Source organism: Oncorhynchus keta, chromosome 17, assembly GCF_023373465.1.
Source record: "Oncorhynchus keta strain PuntledgeMale-10-30-2019 chromosome 17, Oket_V2, whole genome shotgun sequence".
NCBI lineage: Eukaryota > Metazoa > Chordata > Actinopteri > Salmoniformes > Salmonidae > Oncorhynchus > Oncorhynchus keta.
Genome location: NC_068437.1, coordinates 11,449,396 through 11,470,077, shown reverse-complemented (window position 1 = coordinate 11,470,077; position 20,682 = coordinate 11,449,396). Strand labels below are relative to the sequence as shown.

At 46.5% G+C, this 20,682-nt stretch overlaps 1 protein-coding gene across 2 annotated transcripts in view; it reads right to left on the bottom strand.

Annotated features, from left to right (window-relative positions):
- Nucleotides 1-20,682, bottom strand: part of LOC118396437 (DENN domain-containing protein 5B-like) — a 53,431-nt gene that overhangs the window by 22,553 nt on the left and 10,196 nt on the right. The window contains exons 2-13 of one of the 2 annotated variants that reach the window (XM_035790648.2): nucleotides 14,215-14,324; nucleotides 12,299-13,007; nucleotides 11,982-12,169; nucleotides 4,744-5,244; nucleotides 4,334-4,565; nucleotides 2,591-2,741; nucleotides 2,365-2,452; nucleotides 1,991-2,107; nucleotides 1,335-1,487; nucleotides 1,149-1,233; nucleotides 813-888; nucleotides 575-703 (exon numbers count right to left, since the gene is read on the bottom strand). In XM_035790648.2, coding sequence (XP_035646541.1) covers nucleotides 575-703; nucleotides 813-888; nucleotides 1,149-1,233; nucleotides 1,335-1,487; nucleotides 1,991-2,107; nucleotides 2,365-2,452; nucleotides 2,591-2,741; nucleotides 4,334-4,565; nucleotides 4,744-5,244; nucleotides 11,982-12,169; nucleotides 12,299-13,007; nucleotides 14,215-14,324 — 2,539 coding nt within the window. The remainder of the gene's footprint in view (nucleotides 1-574; nucleotides 704-812; nucleotides 889-1,148; nucleotides 1,234-1,334; nucleotides 1,488-1,990; nucleotides 2,108-2,364; nucleotides 2,453-2,590; nucleotides 2,742-4,333; nucleotides 4,566-4,743; nucleotides 5,245-11,981; nucleotides 12,170-12,298; nucleotides 13,008-14,214; nucleotides 14,325-20,682) is intronic. The other variant, XM_035790649.2, reaches the window with a different exon arrangement.

Genomic DNA, 20,682 nt, shown 5'->3' with positions numbered 1-20,682 from the left:
CAGGCCTGCCACCGTCGTGTCATCAGCGAACTTGATGGTGCTGGAGTCGAGCGTGGCCACGCAGTCGTGGATAGAAGAGGAAGTACAGGAGGGGACGAAGCACACACCCCTGTGGGGCCCCCGTGTTAAGGGTGGCAGATGTGATGTTGCCTACCCTCACCACCTGGGGTCGGCACCGTCAGGAAATCCAGGATCCATTTGCAGAGGGAGGTGTTCAGACCCAGAGTCCTAAGCTTGGTGACGAGCTTGAAGAGGACAATGGTGTTGAATGCTGAGCTTTAGTCACTGAACAGCATTTCTCACGTAGGTATTCCTCTTATCTAGGTGGGTGAGGGCAGTGTGGAGGGCAATTGTGATTGCATCGTCTATGGATCTGTTGGGGCGGTATTCAAATTGGAGTGGGTCTAGAGGGGGCTGGGATGGCGGAGTTGATAGTGTGCCATAACTCTCAAAGCTCTTCATGATTACAGAAGTGAGTGCTACAGGGCGGTAGTCATTGTAGCATGAAGTTCGTAGGAACAGGAATGATTGCGGTCAGTAGTGTGAAGAGGGTATATGTGATATGTGTGTATACCTGATTAGGTTCTGGTTGGCCAGCAGCAGTTTGAGGTGTTGCGAGAGCACTTTCTTCTCCAGGGAAAGATGGATCCAGGCCCGCGCCCGACCCACCTCACTGAGACCCTCACTCATAGTCTGGACAAACCTAAAACAAACATGTTTTAAAACGCTATCAGAAATTCAACGGTTTTCAAAGATAGCAGGGTTTTGGGTTGTGTTGCACTGTCCATTTGGGTTATGTTGCGCTTTATTACCTCATATCCTGTACAAAGGAGCCCTTCGGGGGTGCAAGCCCCTCCTCTAGCCTCATGCTGTCCAGCCCATTGGACACTGTAACCAGGAAGAGAGAGTGATTGGCAGATGTGATCAGACTTGACAGAGTACACCTAACAGACAAACTATTATCTTGTTAATTACAGGTGATGCTAGCAGACCAGAACATAGAATGATTGAGGCATGATTAGATAGATTACTATACTACATTCCTTGTATGTGTCTAGCCTGGTCCCAGATCTGTTTGTGTTGTATATTAAATTCCAATGATCATTGTCATTGGCAGCACAAACAGGCTAGAAGGTATCTTCTCTGACCTGGAGACTCGTCAGGTGATGGTGGCTCCATCTTCTCCCCATTGGCTTGGCAGTGGAGCAGGTGGGACCACAGAGCCGACCTTCCCTGGACGGTACAAACACTCAATCACACACTGAACCACGGCAAAACAGCAGTGTGTGATTTCAGTATGTTTGAACGTGTGTTTGTGTATGTGTGTTACGAACCTGTTTGAGCAGCAGCCCGTGGCCCCAGGTCCTCTCCAGCAGGTCACAGAGGCTGTGGATCAGTGTGTTCTCCTGTAGGCCCGCGATGCTGGCCTCACCCTGACCCAGCTCCACACTCTCCTTCCCCATCCTCTCCATCAACATACGCCTGGTCTGCACCACACAGAGACACACAACAAACACTAAAACTGGCCTAAATCCTGACTTCTTACTCTTAGCCTGCGTCCCAATTCTACACCCTTCTACCGAAGTGTGGACTTGATTTAAGGATTTTAGGTCCATGACAAGGGGTGTGCTAGGGCACACTTTAGGAGAAGTGTGGAGAATTGGGACACATGTCAATACATGATTCATGCAAGGGTCAGAATTAAGCACCCGCAACTCAAGTTAGGAGGACTTGGCCCTCATTGAATGTAGTCTTGATTTATGTTATCATTTCAAGAATCAGAGGTCACAAAACTGACATTTTTCAGCTACAGATGCACTGCACACTCACACTGCATTTCTCCAAAAGTGGAGAACAATATAGGGAATATGGTTCCATTTTGGACAATCACTCTGTATATCTACCTCTAATATGCTGTGTGATTGTCTAGAGTCGATGCCCAACTGAAAGATGATGTGCCCCTGCTGTGGTGGGTCAGGAGACCCCTTACCTTCAGGCGACATTCACTTAGGAGCCCCTCCACGAACCCCCGCTGGATTTGAGTGACAGCTGAGGGGGAGGGGTCAAGAAGCTTGGACTGGTGTAGGCTCCTCCCCGGGGAATACTTCTAACGGATAAACCCAGAGAGCACGAGCCACTCAGACACAAAAATAATGTTACTTCTGAAAACAACCAATAAGATCGGACTAAAACAGAGAGGGACTACCTGGCTCATTTAATTTTTTCCACTTTTAAACCCCCCGAAGAATCCAGAATGATGGTCATGCAAAGAAATGTGAAGGCATCACCATAGTGCTTACACCGGTTAAGGGAAAGGGCTAGTGGTTGATTTTGGACAGGGCCATAGGTAAAGCAGGTGTTTACCTCTCTCTGGTCATTGCCCAGTCCTGAAGTCGTGTCATTGGTCACTGGTCTCTTAATGTCGCTCCTGCGAGTGTTACGGCTTGACCACCTGCACACAGGGGCAACTGCATCAGACTCAATGTACATTGTGTGTTTGTGTGCATGCAGGTGATTTGTGTGCGTGTGTGCTTAGATCATTCTTGTGTGTGTGTGTGTCAGTGTGTATATATGGGTGTATGTCACTTACTTATTGGTGTTATGTCCCTGTGCCAGTACATCAGCCTGCAGCCTGGGGAAGCAGCCCTGTTGGTGTCGACCCTGGCCGATCCTCATGTCCAACAGGTGGGGGTGGATGGCCGTGTGGTCAACCTTCAGCAGCCTGCGTTCCATGGCCTGGGCTAGGGATCAGAGCAAAATAGAGGTGGGCGATGTGAGTGGGGCCTACTGGAGAATGCTGTAGGAGAGGCAGTGCCAATGAACCTTTTCACATTATAGTGCTGACCCAAACTGTACTGTGCTGTCTCTGGTATTATCCTTCTACATGGTCATTTCCAGAAACAATGGTAGATGTGTAACCAGCCTAGGGCAGTAAAATAATATGAATATATGTCATTTCAAAGTGACTTATAGACATGCGTGCATCGTTTTTGTATGGACGGTCGCAGCAGGAATCAAACCCACAATCCTGGCATTGCAAGTGCCATGCTCTACCAACTGAGCCACACAGGGCAGCGTTATCACTTCCTCATTTCTAGCTTTTCATTCCTCTACATGACCATTGTATAAGCCTGTTTCTGAATAGAGAATTTCTGATCAGTGTCATACTGTATGTAAGTCTATGATCTGTAAAGCTCTTTGTACATAACCACGGTCATGTGTTGTTGTCACGATATGGAAGTGAACCCTGTCTGGTTCCCTTTGAAAGACACATTTCTGGGAAACCCAAGGGAGAGATAAAGGGAGAAACAAACAGAGAGAGAGAAACAGAAAGAGAGAGAGAAACAGAAAGAGAGAGAGAGAGAAAGAAACAGAAAGAGAGAGAAAGAGAGAGAAAGAAACAGAAAGAGAGAGAGAGAGAGAGAGAGAGAGAGAGAGAGAGAGAGAGAGAGAGAGAGAGAAAGAGAAAGAGAGAGAAACAGTAAGAGAGAGAAACAGAAAGAGAGAGAGAGAGAAACAGAAAGAGAGAGAGAGAGAAACAGAAAGAGAGAGAGAGAGAAACAGAAAGAGAGAGAGAGCTTAGCAGAGCACTTGGCAGTACTTCAAAGCCGAGAGTTTTGGGGCTCTCATTATAGGGAAAAAATGTACTGTTTTCTCCCTCCTCCTCTCATCATATGCTGCTTATCCCCCCCATCCTCCACCGCTCTAAAGTATCCCCTTCTCAGTCTACCTCCCTTTCTCCCCCTCATATATCATTTTCTACCTCTTTTACCCTCCACTCTCCCTTTTTTACAATTTGGTCTTCTCTCAGATTGATAGTGAACTTAATTTCCCCTCTAATTTCACCAGAACAAACATCCCCCATCCCTCACTCATCTTTTATTCTATGTCGCAGCCGCTCCATCTAAATCTTCCCTCTTTTGTTTCCCTCTTCGTTCAGTGGAACAGAGGGAATATAGGGAGGAGAAAGAAAAAAAGGCCAAGACGAATCCGCTAACCCATACAATGCGAGATGTATAAGTCACATTCCGGGTTTTGGCGACTCTAGGATCTTTACCTAATCTCTGCCTCTCAATATACTCTGTGCATTGGACAAACCGACCGTGTTCATCAGGCACCAGCAGACTACAAGAGTGAGGGACTATCGGAACTCATTTTCGTTTACTGTTGCAAAAGATTTACAAATATTTTCTAATGAACATGACCCAGAGATATGCCCACCGGATGCAGTTAGCAATAATAATAATAATAATAATAATAATAATAATGGGAATGTGAGTAATACTGTAACACCCCTGGATCCAATTTCCACACCCTGCAGTCACCCACCCACCTGACTTGTGGAGCATGCTGCACTTCCTGTAGCGGCGGTTGCCGGGGTCATCCTCAAACGTGTCGTAGAGGTGCTCCCTCTCCAGGCGGCCGTCGAACACACGCTGCAGCGGCTCCTGGTCGGCCCAGCGAGACAACACCTTGCTGTCCAAGAATGATGAGAACATGGCCGTCTCCAGGAACCAGGACAGGAAGTGCAGGTGCGGGGCAGGCTGCGCCGACAGGAAGGAGCCCTGGTGATACCACTAACCAGTTAAAGCAGTAACAGCGGGCGAACATTGCTTCTATCCTGAATGAGAGCTTCTTGTGAATGTATGTATGATTACTGACTGTGAAGGAGTAGCCTATGGATATAATGCGTGTCTATGGTATTCATTCAGTGAGTGACTGTCGATCAATCTTCACCATTACCTTATCAAAGTTGCTCGTTCCGTCACGGTTGCCTAGCCAGGACTGCAGGTCGGGAGCGCTGTGGATCACAAACTCTTCGTACCTCCCGAAAATGACGGCAAAACGCCCTGCGAACACCTCCTTCAGCTGCACGTTCATTTTGGCCGCATTCAGCTCCTCCTCCTCCTCCTGGAACGCCCGTCCAAGGGTCTTTCCCCCCTCCACCCCTCCTTCTCCACACCTCCTGGCTAGTGCCTGCAGTCGTTCCAGCACGGCCAACTCCTCCCCTCCCAGGTTCCCATTGCGCCTGTCTTCCATCAGGTCCTCCAGGACGAGGCTGCTGAGGCAGAGGGGAGCGGCAGGGGCGGGGTTGGTGGTGGTGGCGCCACCATGTGGCTGGAGGCCGAAACGCAGCAGCACCTCGTTCAGCTCGAGGATGAGCTCGGGCTGGTCTGGGAAGAGGGGAAGGTCCTCGGGTGGATCCACGCGGTGGTTGTCTATGTCCACAAAGCACAGGTTGGCCTGGAAGGGGGACAGATCAAAAAACATGTTACTCGTCATGTACACAGTTTACAGCGGGTATAAAAAGGTGCAGCAAAATGCTAGTTTAAAATCCCTCTCTTCCCCAGATCACTCTCTCTTTTCCTCATTTCGCCTACGTCTCATCTCTCCTTCCACCTCCTCTCTCCCTTTCCTCTCTAAAAACCCTGTCTCTCTTGGCATACTAGTTTCACCTAGCCTGGTCCCAGATCTCTTTGCGCTGTATAGTCAACCAGAACACTTGGAGTTGGCTGAACAGCCAAAGATCTGGGACCAGGCCAAGTTAAAATCAAATCAAATTTTATTTGTCACATGCGCCGAATACAACCGGTGTAGACCCTACAGTAAAATGCTTAGTTTTTTTTTTTTTTTTCCCTTTATTTAACCAGGCAAGTCAGTTAAGAACATATTCTTATTGTCAGCTCTGGGGTTTGAACTCGCAACCTACCGGTTACTAGTCCAACGCTCTAACCACTAGGCTACGCTGCCGCTACAAACCCTTAACCAACCATTCAGTTTTAAGAAAATCCCTAAAAAGTAAGAGATAAGAATAACAAATAATTGAAGAGCAGCAGTAAATAACAATAGCGGGGCTATATACAGGGGGTACCGGTACAGAGTCAATGTGTCAATGTGTCACTGTTGTCGATGTAGGTGGAGTTATTAAAGTGACTACGAATAGATAATATAGATAATAGAGTAGCAGCAGCTACTGGGGGGGTCTAGTATGGGTAGCAATTTGATTAGCTGTTCAGGAGTCTTAGCTGTTTAGAAGCCTCTTAGAACTAGACTTGGCGCTCCGCTACCGCGTGCGGTAGCAGAGAGAACAGTCTATGACTAGGGTGGCTGGAGTCTTTGACAATTTTTAGGGCCTTCCTCCGACACCGCCTGGTATAGAGGTCCTGGATGGCAGGAAGCTTGGCCCCGGTGATGTACTGAGCCATACGCACTACCCTCTGCTCTTGATGGTGCAGCTGTAAAACCTTTTGAGGATCTGAGGACCCATGCCAAATCTTTTCAGTCTCCTGAGGGGGAATAGGTTTTGTCGTGCCCTCTTCACAACTATCTTGGTGTGCTTGGACCATGTTAGTTTGTTGGTGATGTGGACACCAAAGGAACTTGAAGCTCTCAACCTGCTCCACTACAGCCCTGTCGATGAGAATGAGGGCATGCTTGGTCCTCCTTTTTGTGTAGTCCACAATCATCTCCTTTGTCTTGATCACGTTGAGGGAGAGGTTGTTGTCCTGGCACCACACGGTCAGGTCTCTGAACTCTCTATAGGCTGTCTCGTCAGTGATCAGGCCTACCACTGTTGTGTCATCTGCAAACTTAATGATGGAGTTGGAGTCGTGCCTGACCGTGCCGTCATGAGTGAACAGGGAGTACAGGAGCTGAGCACGTACCCCTGAGGGGCCCCCGTGTTGAGGATCAGCGTGGCGGAAGTGTTGTTACCTACCCTCACCACCTGGGGGCGGCCCGTCAGGAAGTCCAGGATCCAGCTGCAGAAGGAGGTGTTTAGTCCCAGGGTCCTTAGCTTAGTGATGAGCTTTGAGGGCACTACGGTATTGAACGCTGAGCTGTAGTCAATGAATAGCTTTCTCGCATAGGTGTTCCTGTTGTCCAGGTGGGAAAGGGCAGTGTGAAGTGCAATAGAGATTGCATCATCTGTGGATCTGTTGGTGCGGTATGCAAATTGGAGTGGGACTAGGGTTTCTGGGAAAATAGTGTTGATGTGAGCAATGACAAGACTTTCAAAGCATTTCATGGCTACAGACATGTTCTTGGGCACAGGGACTATGGTGGCCTGCTTAAAACATGTTGGTATTACAGACTCGGACAAGGAGAGGTTGAAAATGTCAGTGAAGACACTTGCCAGTCGGTCAGCGCATGCTCGCAGTACACATCCTGGTAATCCGTCTGGCCCTGTGGCCTTGTGAATGTTGAACTGTTTAAAGGTCTTACTCACATCGGCTGTGGAGGGCGTGATCACAAAGTCTTCCGGAACAGCTGGTGCTCTCATGCATGTTTCAGTGTTATTTGCCTCGAAGCGAGCATTGAAGTAGTTTAGCTTGTTTGATAGGTCTTAGTCCCGTATTGACGCTTTGCCTGTTTGATGGTTCGTCGGAGGGCATAGCGGGATTTGTTATAAGCTTCCGGGTTAGAGTCCTGCTCCTTGAAAACGGCAGCTCTAGCGGATGTTGCCTGTAATCCATGGTTTCTGGTTAGGGTATGTACGCACAGTCACTGTGGGGACAACATCCTCAATGCACTTATTGATAAAGCCAGTGACTGATGTGGTATACTCCTCAATGCCATCTGAAGCATCCCTTAACATGTTCCAGTCTATGCTAGCAAAACAGTCCTGTAGTTTAGCATCTGCCTCATCTGACCACTTTTTTATAGACCGAGTCACTGGTGCTTTCTGCTTTAATTTTGGCTTGTTAGCAGGAATCAGGAGGATAGAGTTATGGTCAGATTTGCCAAATAGAGGGCGAGAGAGAGCTTTGTACACATCTCTCTGTGTGGAGTAAAGGTGGTCTAGAATTTTTTCCCCCTCTGGTTGCACATTTTTTACACGTTGATGGAAATGAGGTGAAACTGTTTCATTGCACATCCCCTCATTCACTGACAAAATATTTGTCAATGCGGAAAACAGTCAGAGAAACGAGTCGACCTCTGGAGAGAATCTTAGCAGGCACTGGCCTGACACAGACTATGTCAGAGAACGACACCATGAAATCCCATAACAGCATCAACAGTGTGCTCTGCTTAAGTGACACTCTGTTGGTCCAAATTCAGCACTGACGTTATGCCATGGTCCAGTTTTTTTCTTAACTGCATGTGATGAGACAGATTCACACAGACCACCATTTGTTTACAGTTCTAGTTTAAAGGCCCACTCCTCAATTTAAGAAAAGACAGTGATATTCATCATGAACAGGCATGAACAGTGGGTATCATTCATTTAAATGATCAAACATGTCTGTAAATATCGAAGAATGTGCCTTTAAAAGTTCATAGGATTGAAGCATTGCCGCTCCACTTCTCATGGGAAAGCTTGCAACATAAACCACGCCCTCGCCTTCCCCCTCGGAGTATGTTGACCCAATTTACCATGACAGAATATGTTGACATCCCACTGTACTGTGACACATCAGATAAATGCCATCAAAAGCTATGTGCTTTTTAAAAAGCCATGACTTTAGATAAGGATACAGATAAAACGCACTTAATCCTGCTGGAAAAAAAGGGGTTGTAGACAGATAGATATTTAATACACAGGATAGGGTCGGGATGCGTTCCACAATCTGCTAAGTGTGCATTCTATTGCTGCCTCCTGTGGCCCCCCTACCCTCTCACATACATCCAGAAATAAACTGTGGAATTCTTAAACCTTAATTATTCACGTTGTCTGATATCTTTAGAAATGTGTTGCTCGGTGCCTTCCTCCTCCCACCTCTCTCTCTCTACTGATGTCTCCTGCTCCCTCTCTTGGCCTAGCTCTAGCACTTCAAAGAAAACTCCTAAAAATCTGTGTCCCAAATGGCACCTTTACACAGGGAATAGGGTGCCATTTGGGACGCATGCCTAGCGAAATGCTTGTGCGAAACGGCGTGATCTTTCATAGAGGGATGGAGAATTGGATTTGGGGAGAGAAGGGAGAAGCGGAGGAGCTCGCCAGAGGAGCTATGTGAATTTCTATGTTCTCCAACACCAGAGAGCTATAATGCAACTAGAATAGGATGGATTAGTGCAGGCACTGCAAGAATGCAGCAAATGTTACCAAGCTCTTTTCACTGCCTGTTACATTGCGTAATGTAATGGAATGCCTGTTATTAGAATGCACGTTACAGTGAACGATACATTGTGTTCGAATGCTTGTTGGAGTGTTTTTTGCAAGGTCAGTGAATGCCTGATAGAACGCCAGTCAGAAGGTGTATCAAAATGCCTAGTAAAATGCTGCAGAGAATGGACTATGCTGAACAAAAATATAAACGCTAAAATGTCGGTCCCATGTTTCATGAGCTGAAATAAAAGATCCCAGAAACGTTCCATACGCACAATAAAGCTTATTTCTCAAAAATGTTGTGCACAAATTTGTTTACATCCCTGTTAGTGAGCATTTCTCCATCCGCCTGACAGGTGTGGCATATCAAGAAGATCATTACACAGGTGCACCTCGTGCCGGGGACAACTCTAAAATGTGCAGTTTTCACGTAACACAATGCCACAGATGTCTAAAGTCTTGAGGGAGAGTGCAATTGGCATGCTGACAGCAAGGATGTCCACCAGAGCTGTTGCCAGATAATTTAATGTTAATTTCTCTACCATAAGCCACCTCCAGCATCGTTTTAGAGAATTTGGCAGTACGTCCAACCACCCTCACAACCGTAGACCACGTGTATGGCGTTGTGTGGGCATGCGGTTTGCTGATGTCATCGTTGTGAACAGAGTGCCCCGTGGTGGAGGTGGGGTTATGGTATGGGCAGGCATAAGCTACGGACAACGAAGACAATTGCATTTTATAGATGGCAATTTGAATGCACAGAGCCATGTCGATATCCTGAGGCCCGTTGTCGTGCCGTTCATCCGCCGCCATCCCCTCATGTTTCAGCATGATAATGCACGGCCCCATGTCGCAAGGATCTGTACACAATCCAGCAACTTGGCACAGCCATTTGAAAAGGAATGGGTCAACTTTCCACAGGCCACAATCAACCGCATGATCAACACTATGCGAAGGAGACATGTCGCGCTGCATGAGAAAAATGGTTGTCACACCAGATACCGACTGGTTTTCTGATTTACGCCCCTACCTTTTTTAAATGTATTTTTTATAATTTTTTATAAAGGTATCTGTGACCAACAGATGCATATCTCTATTCCCAGTCATGTGAAATCCATAGATTAGGGCCTAGTGAATTCATTTCAAATTGACTGATTTCCTTATATGAATGCTTCAAAGTCTATGGTATAGCCAGTTGGTTTGGCCAGTTGAATTGTAATTGAAGAGTGGATTTAAAACTAACTAGGTGTGTGGATTCAGCAACCTCCCATTCTTATTAAAGAAATATGAACTTTGGACTACATGAGAACATCATTTGTCCTACTGCACCTCCCAGTTCTGGGCAACTTCAAAATATTTAAAAATTGTTGCTCCCTCTTGGTCAGGTCGTATTTAAAGAAGAAATGTGTTCTCAATTTTTTTTATTTTTTTTATTTTACCTTTATTTAACCAGGTAGGCAAGTTGAGAACAAGTTCTCATTTACAATTGCGACCTGGCCAAGATAAAGCAAAGCAGTTCGACAGATACAACGACACAGAGTTACACGTGTAGTAAAACAAACATTCAGTCAATAATACAGCATAAACAAGTCTATATACGATGTGAGCAAATGAGGTGAGAAGGGAGGTAAAGGCAAAAAAGGCCATGGTGGCAAAGTAAATACAATATAGCAAGTAAAACACTGGAATGGTAGATTTGCAATGGAAGAATGTGCAGTAGAAATACAAATAATGGGGTGCAAAGGAGCAAAATAAATACATTAATTAAATACAGTAGGGAAAGAGGTAGTTGTTTGGGCTAAATTATAGGTGGGCTATGTACAGGTGCAGTAATCTGTGAGCTGCTCTGACAGTTGGTGCTTAAAGCTAGTGAGGGAGATAAGTGTTTCCAGTTTCAGAGATTTTGTAGTTCGTTCCAGTCATTGGCAGCAGAGAACTGGAAGGAGAGGCGGCCAAAGAAAGAATTGGTTTTGGGGGTGACTAGAGAGATATACCTGCTGGAGCGTGTGCTACAGGTGGGAGATGCTATGGTGACCAGCGAGCTGAGATAAGGGGGGACTTTACCTAGCAGGGTCTTGTAGATGATAACTTGACTGGTTAAATAAAGGCATTTTGAGGGTAATATATATATATATATATTAAAGCCTCCGTTACATGCCTACAGTTCCAAACACTAAGCACTAAGCAGGCACAGATAGGACTCACGCCCCTTTTCCCTTCCAGTCTCCAAAGTGCCCTTTTGGGTGGTGGTATAATTTCCCCCAAAATGATTTTTTTTTTGTACAAATGTTTTGGTCATTGTTGTTCAGAACCCTCTGCCTGCAAGTCGTGGTCATATTCGCCCCCCATCCCATGTCCATTGGCTGCACATGTTGATCTGGCCTGTACGGAGCTCTCGCACGACCCGTTGCGCCTTTTCTCCACTCCCAGGCTGCCCTGTACTGAGGGTGCACGTGCCCCGTATCCAAACATGCATGGCTCGAGAGACCGGTTAAGTGTGTGTGTAGCTACCTAGTTTAAATATCAACAGTACTGCCACAGCGGTGTAACATTTGATCAACACGGCCTACATCATCATCAATATTAGGTTTGGTTGGCGGATACGCGCAGCAGAGAGACAGACACAGAGGTCAATCTTAGCCAGTCAAAGAAATGGAGCGAGCTGACTAGTGGGTTTACATCAACCGTCAACATCAATGATCAGCTGATGGCCCACCCCTTTTCTCCGATGTCAATCATCTCATTAGGAGGCACTGTAACTAGCTTGCTTAGAATTTGTGACGATGTGTGTGTTCTTGCAGAAATAAATAGGTCTATGCTTATTTTTTTTTGTAAATGTTCACTACAGAGGAATTTGGTATGTTAGGGAGTATGAAAGTATAATTTTTTTCAAAGGTCTGTTTATGACCCTGGTACTAAGTACATTCAATACCTCATGGGACAGATCCAAAGTGGAGCATTGGGAGCAATCCTTCCGTTGGATGCCCATCAAGAAGGGCACGGGGGCATCCAGGAGATGGTGCAGGGTCACGGGCAAGATGGGAAGGTAGACGTGCTGCCACTGGAATGGAAACAGTAGGTTGGTGATGCCCTCTGCCACCGTCATCAACCGCTGGTAGTCTGGAGACAGAGAGACGCATGATGGGAAATGAACAAGTGCACACTTTTGGGTTACATTTGAAAAATGATTGAAACACAACCTAGGCTGGTGATCTTGCAGAAAACGCTGCCTGATCTTTTGGTGCTTACCCTGTGAGTAGAGCAGGACCTGGGTCTCCAGCAGCACGGAGGTGAGCAGCCTCACCATGTTCTCCACCCCCAGCAGGGAGAAGGCCTCTCCCAGTGGGTAGTCCCCGAGCGGGAGCTCCTCAGGGCCGGGCTGCTGGCACACGATAGGCCCCTGGACCCCGTGGAACCGGAGCGAACGACCGGGCGGCGGCACGGGCACCTCGTACAGGATGTTGTGGATGTAGCTCTCCAGCGGCAGTGGCGGGGCCGCGTGTGATGTCACCGCCTGGTGCAACTGGGACAGGAAGTGGCGGGCGGCGTGCAGGAAGGGGAGGGGCGTGAGGAGGCAGAGGGCCTTGGAGGCATACAGGGTGTCCCGGGCCGGCTGGAAGGAGCCCGCCGCGCAGCCCAAACAAGCCGACAGGGGGCGCGCTGCCAGGGAGTCGGCATCCAACTCATCCAGGTTGCTCACCAGAGAGTCCATGCTGGATGTGGAGGGGGAGGAGGCGGAGGAAGATGACAAAGAGGAGGTGGAGTAATGCTCCACATGGTGCATCTGATGAAGGGTCTGCATCGCCGTGGTGATCTGGGCACTCGTCACTGCTTCGTAGTACGTGTGCACGAAGCCGTAGGAGCGCGTGCCGTCGTCCTGGGCGACCGTGAAGGAGTGGAAGTGGTGCTCGCGGCCGTCCGCCTGACTACGGAACGACAGGCCGTGCGGCATGCAGAGCTGGGGATGAGAGAGAGAGAGAGAGAGAGAGAGAGAGAGAGATGAAGGAGGAAGATGGAGAATGAGAGATGAAGAAAGGAGAGAGAGGGTGAGGAGAGAGATATGAAGGGATGAAGAGAGACATGGGAAGAGGAAGGAGGTGAGGTGGGGAGAAAAAGAGCGAGAGAGAGGAGTGAGAGGATGGTGAATGGAATAGAGGTGGGAGAGATGTCGAAGGAAGAGCGAGTTGGGATGTTTTAGAGGACATAGCAGAGGAAAAAGAAAATAAAGGGGAGAGAGAGAGAGAGAGAGAGAGAGAGAGAGAGATAGGAGAGGAAGACGAGGTAGGGGAAGGTACAGAAAGAGAGGCAAACAATCTCAACTGCCTTCAATAGCCTGCTCTTAAATCAAACGCAAGTGATTATGGACAGGGATGAAAGGGGTCAAATCATTCTGAAGAGCTTTCATTCTGACAAACAACATTAAAGACTAGCGGTTAAAAGGGCCCTTATTTGTGGAAAGAACCAGAGTGTGGCTCCATGAAAAGGCGCTCTATCTGCTACAAAGTACCTCCGTGTCTCTAGGGAGACTGCTCACAACAAGTTTGAACTTTTCGCCAAAAACAACTCAAGTTTTTTTTAATTGGTTCATCTATGTTAGTAGATTGTGTTGAGTTCCTGCCCTAACGCTTTTATCATCCAGACTTGTTTATACAAGAGTGTGCCATAAAAATGAACACTTAAAAACAGAAAATATTCTCTCATTCGCATGAAAGATAAATGCATTATGGTACCGGAGAACAAAACAAAGACTTGACGGCACAGCATTTAAGGCTCTTGCAGTGCCAAACAATCAAACATTTGCCCAACCACTTTCAAATGGTTCAATTAACGCTAGTTAGCATTGCGCTAATGCTAGTTAGCCACGTCCTTCAAAACTGCACGCAGAGACATAAAAATGGTCTCCACCAGTTCATCTGACTCTGGAGAAGGAGATGAACTATCCCATTAACAAAACAATAGTGCACAAACAACAAATGTAAAGTCCTCTATTCTGTGTCAAATACGTGCACAACAGAAGCTATACTTTCTTGTAATGAATGCATGAAATGAGGCCATTTTCAAAACAACTATCTTTCCATAACGGGCTAAAACAGCCAAAATGACATAAAATACAGACTTAACCTTTTGCTAAGTTCTCTAAATGTATCCTAGCCCCACTGTCTTACCATGTTGACTGCATCTCTGTTGAAGGGACTCCTGTCTGTGCTCTCAGGGTAGTGGGCCAGAACCTTGGACTTGAAGGACCTCCGTAGGGGGCTCTGCTCAAAGCTCTCACCTAGGAAAGAGAGAAAGGGGTTGAAAACGAGTGGCGGGGGAGAGAGAGAGAGAGAGAGAGAGAGAGAGAGAGAGAGAGAGAGAGAGAGAGAGAGAGTAGAGACAGACAAACGGAGAGAACGAGTATGTCAGCATTGCAATACTGGCACAGACAAATTCAGAGGGACAAGTGACCTTCATTCCCCGCAATGAATTGTTAATAAGGGGACAGGGCGGAGAGCAACACTGCGGTTACCAGACAGGATCAGGATTTCATATCTGAGACAGCAAAGCTTTTGGCCCATCATCTGATATCAGCTAAAAACTCTGTGTGTGTTGAATACCTTTAATGAGCCAGAGGTGAGATGGTAGAGGGGTGAGACCAGAGATGGAAATTAAGTTAACCCGCTTGCCCGAGGCTAGTAGAAAATGTAGAGAGATGAGACAGAGTTGGGCAACAGCAGAGAGAAGAGATAGTAGAGGGGTGAGATATCAGTGAGACAGTAGAGATGAGAGAGAAGTGATACAATAGATTTGTGACATTACTGAGACAGTAGAGCGGTAAGGCAGTAGAGGGGTAAGGCAGTAGAGAGGTGAGACCGTTAGTGAGACAACAGAGAAGTGAGACAATAGGGGTGGTTCTGCAGTGAAGGGGGGAAGCCCTGCCAAGTCCAGACTTATGTAACGACCAACCCTGAGGTGCCTTCAAAGCAGCTACAGTGCCCACATCCCCTCACACTGCACCATCGCCAGAAAGTCAGATAGAGGAGGAGAGAGAACAGGGGGACAGGTAGGGTTGTCATGATCCCAGTCATACTCCGAAGTATCGTGGCAAGGAGACAAAACACTAAGCTGACTTTCTGTTGTCACCCAGAGTCACGTTTGTTTATTTTTTAAAGATATATCACACAGTATTTCACATAGAGCTGGTTTGTAAAAGACCATAAAGTTCAGTCTGCTTCATGAAAATCCAGTATTGTCGTGGTATTGCAATATTGGTATCGTGACAACCCGAGGGGATAGGAGGGTTGATTTGGAGAGGGAGATACGTGAGGAAGGGTTAGAGGAGATGAGGGGGGGATTTGATTCAAGATGTTGTAGAAGCAGGAGCAATGCACAAAACGCATCCCAACGCTCTGCAGGGGAAAGCTGACTGTTTACAGTACGCGGATACAAGCTGAAACTGGGTCCTGATAGCAAAGAGGATCTTTGGTTTGGCTGGAAATAAGAAAACACACTACATCGCACCATCCATGTCATAGTTTCAGCAAAGTGAAAGTGTTTTTTTGTTTGTGTAGCAGACTATCAAATGAAAAAACCGTACTACATTTTCTGACACACGTATGGTATGTGTACATGCACTGAAGGGAAGGAGAGAATTCAGTGACACACACTTCCCCTGACCTTGATGTATAACCTTGTCTGCCTGATGCATCTCCTGTCTCTCTCACTGTCCCCTGTGTCAACTGCCTGCTCCAATTACACACAGATAGCTTTTTATGTGTGTGTGTGTGTGTGTGTGTGTGTGTGTGTGTGTGTGTGTGTGTGTGTGTGTGTGTGTGTGTGTGTGTGTGTGTGTGTGTGTGTGTGTGTGTGTGTGTGTGTGTGTGTGTGTGTGTGTGTGTGTGTGTGTGTGTGTGTGTGTGTGTGTGTGTGTGTGTGTGTGTGTGTGTGTGTGTGTGTGTGTGTGTGTGTGTGTGTGTGTGTGTGTGTGTGTGTGTGTCTCATGCAAGCCACTGGTGTGTACCAGCGTTGTGCTCCATCCAGGATATTGGAATTGACTCCCATTCAAATCATGAGTTGAAATTCCAATTGGCCACATCCCACATGATGTAGAATTTGAGTGACATGAAGTCGAATTTAATTCAGTGCAATTCAAAGAAATTCCACTCAGTCATAGAACATGAGGTTTCATTGAGTATGACAGGGCGCACTTCCAGATACCAAAGAATACATCACTTTTCTCTGCGAACAATGTTCATATAATCTTTTGACCTTTGTGCTTAGAATAGCCAATTATATGTCCACCAAGATGTATATTTGTATAGACTAGACCTAATATAGAAGAGTCATTTACATGCATGTACAAGATGTATATTTGTATAGACTAGACCTAATATAGAAGAGTCATTTACATTTGATTGAATTTGACTGAATTCAATTCCCTTTCATTCAAATTCTAATTGCAATTATGCATCCTGTTTACTACTTCAATTCAAATTCAATTGGAATTAATAAGGCATTCTCAATTCAATTCAGAATTGAGCACAACACTGGTATGTACACTCAAACTACCTCATCATTCCCTAGAGTGCATCACTCTTCCCATTACTACCCTGCCTGGGATGTGGATGCACACATGCACACACACACACACATTCAAGAAATCTGTGACGCCATTTAAAATCAAATCAAATCCAATTTTATTTGTCACATACACATGGTTAGCAGATGTTAGTGCGGGTGTAGCGAAATCACAACTTGCAGACTTGTTTACGTGTTCCTGTGCGATTTGTGCATTTTGTTGCCAACCTTACTTTGCTACCTGACAACTTTACGGTTTTTACTTTTTAATTACTGTTTATATTTTTGTTTTTTCCCTCACTCAACTTTTTTTCATTCAACTTTTTCACTCCGGACACTTTATCTGGACGTGGTTCGTCAGGACCTCCAACAGCCGAAGCTAAGTAGTAACATTAACATGATGTCTTCTAATTGCAGTCGCTGTACTCATAATATACAGGAGAACGATCGCCTTACGGCGAGGATAGCTGTGCTGCAAGCCCAGATTCAGATGCAATCGTTATGCAAGGGTCATTTCAGTGTAGGAAAGGATGAAACAGCGTCTGTGCCACCAGTAAGTACAGATAGTAACGTTAGTATAAATCCCCTGGCACAGTCCCCGCAGCCGGACAACTTTCTCACGGTTTCTGGAGGGAAATGCTGTAGGAATGCTCAACCAGTGTCGCTCATTTAGCCGACAGAAACTTTCAACCGGTTTTCCCCATTAAGCAGCAAGTCAGAGTCTGAGGCCGAGCCATCTCTTGTCTCTACTCCTCCCGTTACGGGGTCTGAGACGCTGAAGCTTCCCACCGTTAGCTCTGTCAAATTGAAAACCCTAGTCATTGGCGACTCCATTACCCGCAGTATTAGACTTAAAACAAATCATCCAGCGATCATACACTGTTTACCAGGGGGCAGGGCTACTGACGTTAAGGCTAATCTGGAGATGGTGCTGGCTAAAGCTAAAACTGGCGAGTATAGAGATATTGTTATCCACGTCGGCACCAACGATGTTAGGATGAAACAGTCAGAGGTCTCCAAGCGCAACATAGCTTCAGTGTGTAAATCAGCTAGAAAGATGTGTCGGAATCGAGTAATTGTCTCTGGCCCTCTCCCAGTTAGGGGGAGTGATGAGCTCTACAGCAGAGTCTCATAACTCAATCGCTGGTTGGAAACTGTTTTCTGCCCCTCCCAAAAGATAGAATTGGCCCTCTTTCTGGGACTCACCCACAAACAGGACCAAGCCTGACCTGCTGAGGAGTGACGGATTCCATCCTAGCTGGAGGGGTGCTCTCATCTTATCTACCAACATAGACAGGGCTCTAACTCCTCTAGCTCCACAATGATATCGGGTGCATGCCAGGCAGCAGGCTGTTAGTCTGCCACTAGCACAGTCAGTGTAGTCAGCTCAGCTATCCCCATTGAGACCGTGTCTGTGCCTCGACCTGGGTTGGGCAAAACTAAACATGGCGGTGTTCGCCTTAGCAACTCACTGCCTTCCTGAAGACGAGCAATGTATACGAAATGCTTCAGTCTGGTTTTAGACCCCATCATAGCACTGAGACTGCACTTGTGAAGGTGGTAAATTACCTTTTAATGGCATCAGACCGAGGCTCTGCATCTGTCCTCGTGCTCCTAGACCTTAGTGCTGCTTTTGATACCATCGATCCCCACATTCTTTTGAAGAGATTGGAATCCCTAATTGGTCTACACAGACAAGTTCTGGCCTGGTTTAGATCTTATCTGTCGGAAAGATAGCAGTTTATCTCTGTGAATGGTTTGTCCTCTGACAAATCAACTGTAAATTTCTGTGTTCCTCAAGGTTCCGTTTTAGGACCACTATTGTTTTCACTAAATATTTTACCTCTTGGGGATGTCATTCGAAAACATAATGTTAACGTTCACTGCTATGCGGATGACACACAGCTGTACATTTCAATGAAACACGGTGAAGCCACAAAATTGCCCTCGCTAGAAGCCTGTGTTTCAGACATAAGGATGGCTGCAAACGTTCTACTTATAAATTCGGACAAAAGAGAGATGCTTGTTCTAGGTCCCAAGAAACAAAGATATCTTCTGTTGAATCTGACAATTAATCTTAATGGTTGTACAGTCGTCTCAAATAAAACTGTGAAGGACCTCGGCGTTACTCTGGACCCTGATCTCTCTTTTGACGAACATATCAAGACTGTTTCAAGGACAGCTTTTTTCCATCTACGTAACATTGCAAAAATCAGAAACTTTCTGTCCAAAAATGATTCAGAAAATTGAATCCATGCTTTTGTTACTTCTAGATTAGACTACTGCAATGCTCTACTTTCCGGCTACCTGGATAAAGTGCTAAATACGGCTGCTAGAATCCTGACTAGAACCAAAAACGTTGATCATATTACTCCAGTGCTAGCCTTTTCCTACACTGGCCTCCTGTCAAGGCAAGGGCTGATTTCAAGGTTTTACTGCTAATCTACAAAGCATTACATGGGCTTGCTCCTACCTATCTCTCTGATTTGGTCCTGCCGTACATACCTACACGTACGCTATGGTCACAAGACGCAGGCCTCCTAATCCCTATAATTTCTAAGCAAACAGCTGGAGGCAGGGCTTTCTCCTATAGAGCTCCATTTTTATGGAATGATCTGCCTAACAATGTGAGAGACGCAAACTCGGTCTCAACCTTTAAGTCTTTACTGAAGACTCATCTCTTCAGTGGGTCATATGATTGAGTGTAGTCTGGCCCAGGAGTGGGAAGGTGAATGGAAAGGCTCTGGAGCAACGAACAGACCTTGCTGTCTCTGCCTGGCCGGTTCCCCTCTTTCCACTGGGATTCTCTGCCTCTAACCCTATTACAGGGTCTGAGTCACTGGCTTACTGGTGCTCTTTCATGCCGTCCCTAGGAAGGGTGCGTCACTTGAGTGGGTCGAGTCACTGATGTGATCTTCCTGTCTGGGATGGCGCCCCCCCCTTGGGTTGTGCCGTGGCGGAGATCTTTGTGGGCTATACTCTGCCTTGTCTCAGGATGGTAAGTTGGTGGTTGAAGATATCCCTCTAATGGTGTGGGGGCTGTGCTTTGGCAAAGTGGGTGGGGTTATATCCTTCCTGTTTGGCCCTGTCTGGGTGTATCATCGGATGGGGACACAGTGTCTCCTGACCCCTCCTGTCTCAGCCTCCAGTATTTATGCTGCAGTAGTTTATGTGTCGGTGGGCTAGGGTCAGTTTGTTATATCTGGAGTACTTCTCCTGTCTTATCCGGTGTCCTGTGTGAATTTAAATATGCTCTCTCTAATTCTCTCTTTCTCACTTTCTTTCTCTCTCTCGGAGGACCTGAGCCCTAGGACCATGCCTCAGGACTACCTGGCATGATGACTCCTTGCTGTTCCCAGTCCACCTGGACATGCTGCTGCTCCAGTTTCAACTGTTCTGCCTGGGGCTATGGAATCCTGACCTGTTCACCGGACGTGCTACCTGTCCCAGGCCTTCTGTTTTCAACTCTCTAGAGACAGCAGGAGTGGTAGAGATAATCTTAATGATCGGCTATGAAAAGCCAACTGACATTTACTCCTGAGGTGGTGACTTGCTGCACCCTCGACAAATACTGTGATTATTATTATTTGACCATGCTGGTCATTTATGAACATTTGAACATCTTGGCCATGTTCTATTATAATCTCCACCCGGCTTAGCCAGAAGAGGACTGGCCACCCCTCATAGCCTGGTTCCTCTCTAGGTTTCTTCCTAGGTTTTGGCCTTTCTAGGGAGTTTTTCCTAGCCACCGTGCTTCTATACCTGCATTGCTTGCTGTTTGAGGTTTTAGGCTGGGTTTCTGTACAGCACTTTGAGATATCAGCTGATGTACAAAGGGCTGTATTTGGTTTGATTTGATTTGATCCATGCACTGTCAAAACACCCATGGGCAATAACATGGTGACAAAGCAGGAAGAGCAACACTCTTGCTTAAAAACAATGCGTCTCATGGCTTTCGTCCTTCGTCTCACCCGAGCCCGTACAGGAGTTGTAGCGGTGAGACAAGATAGTAACTACTAACAATTGGATACCACGAAATTGGGGAGAAAAGGGGTAATTTTAAAATGTTTAAATAA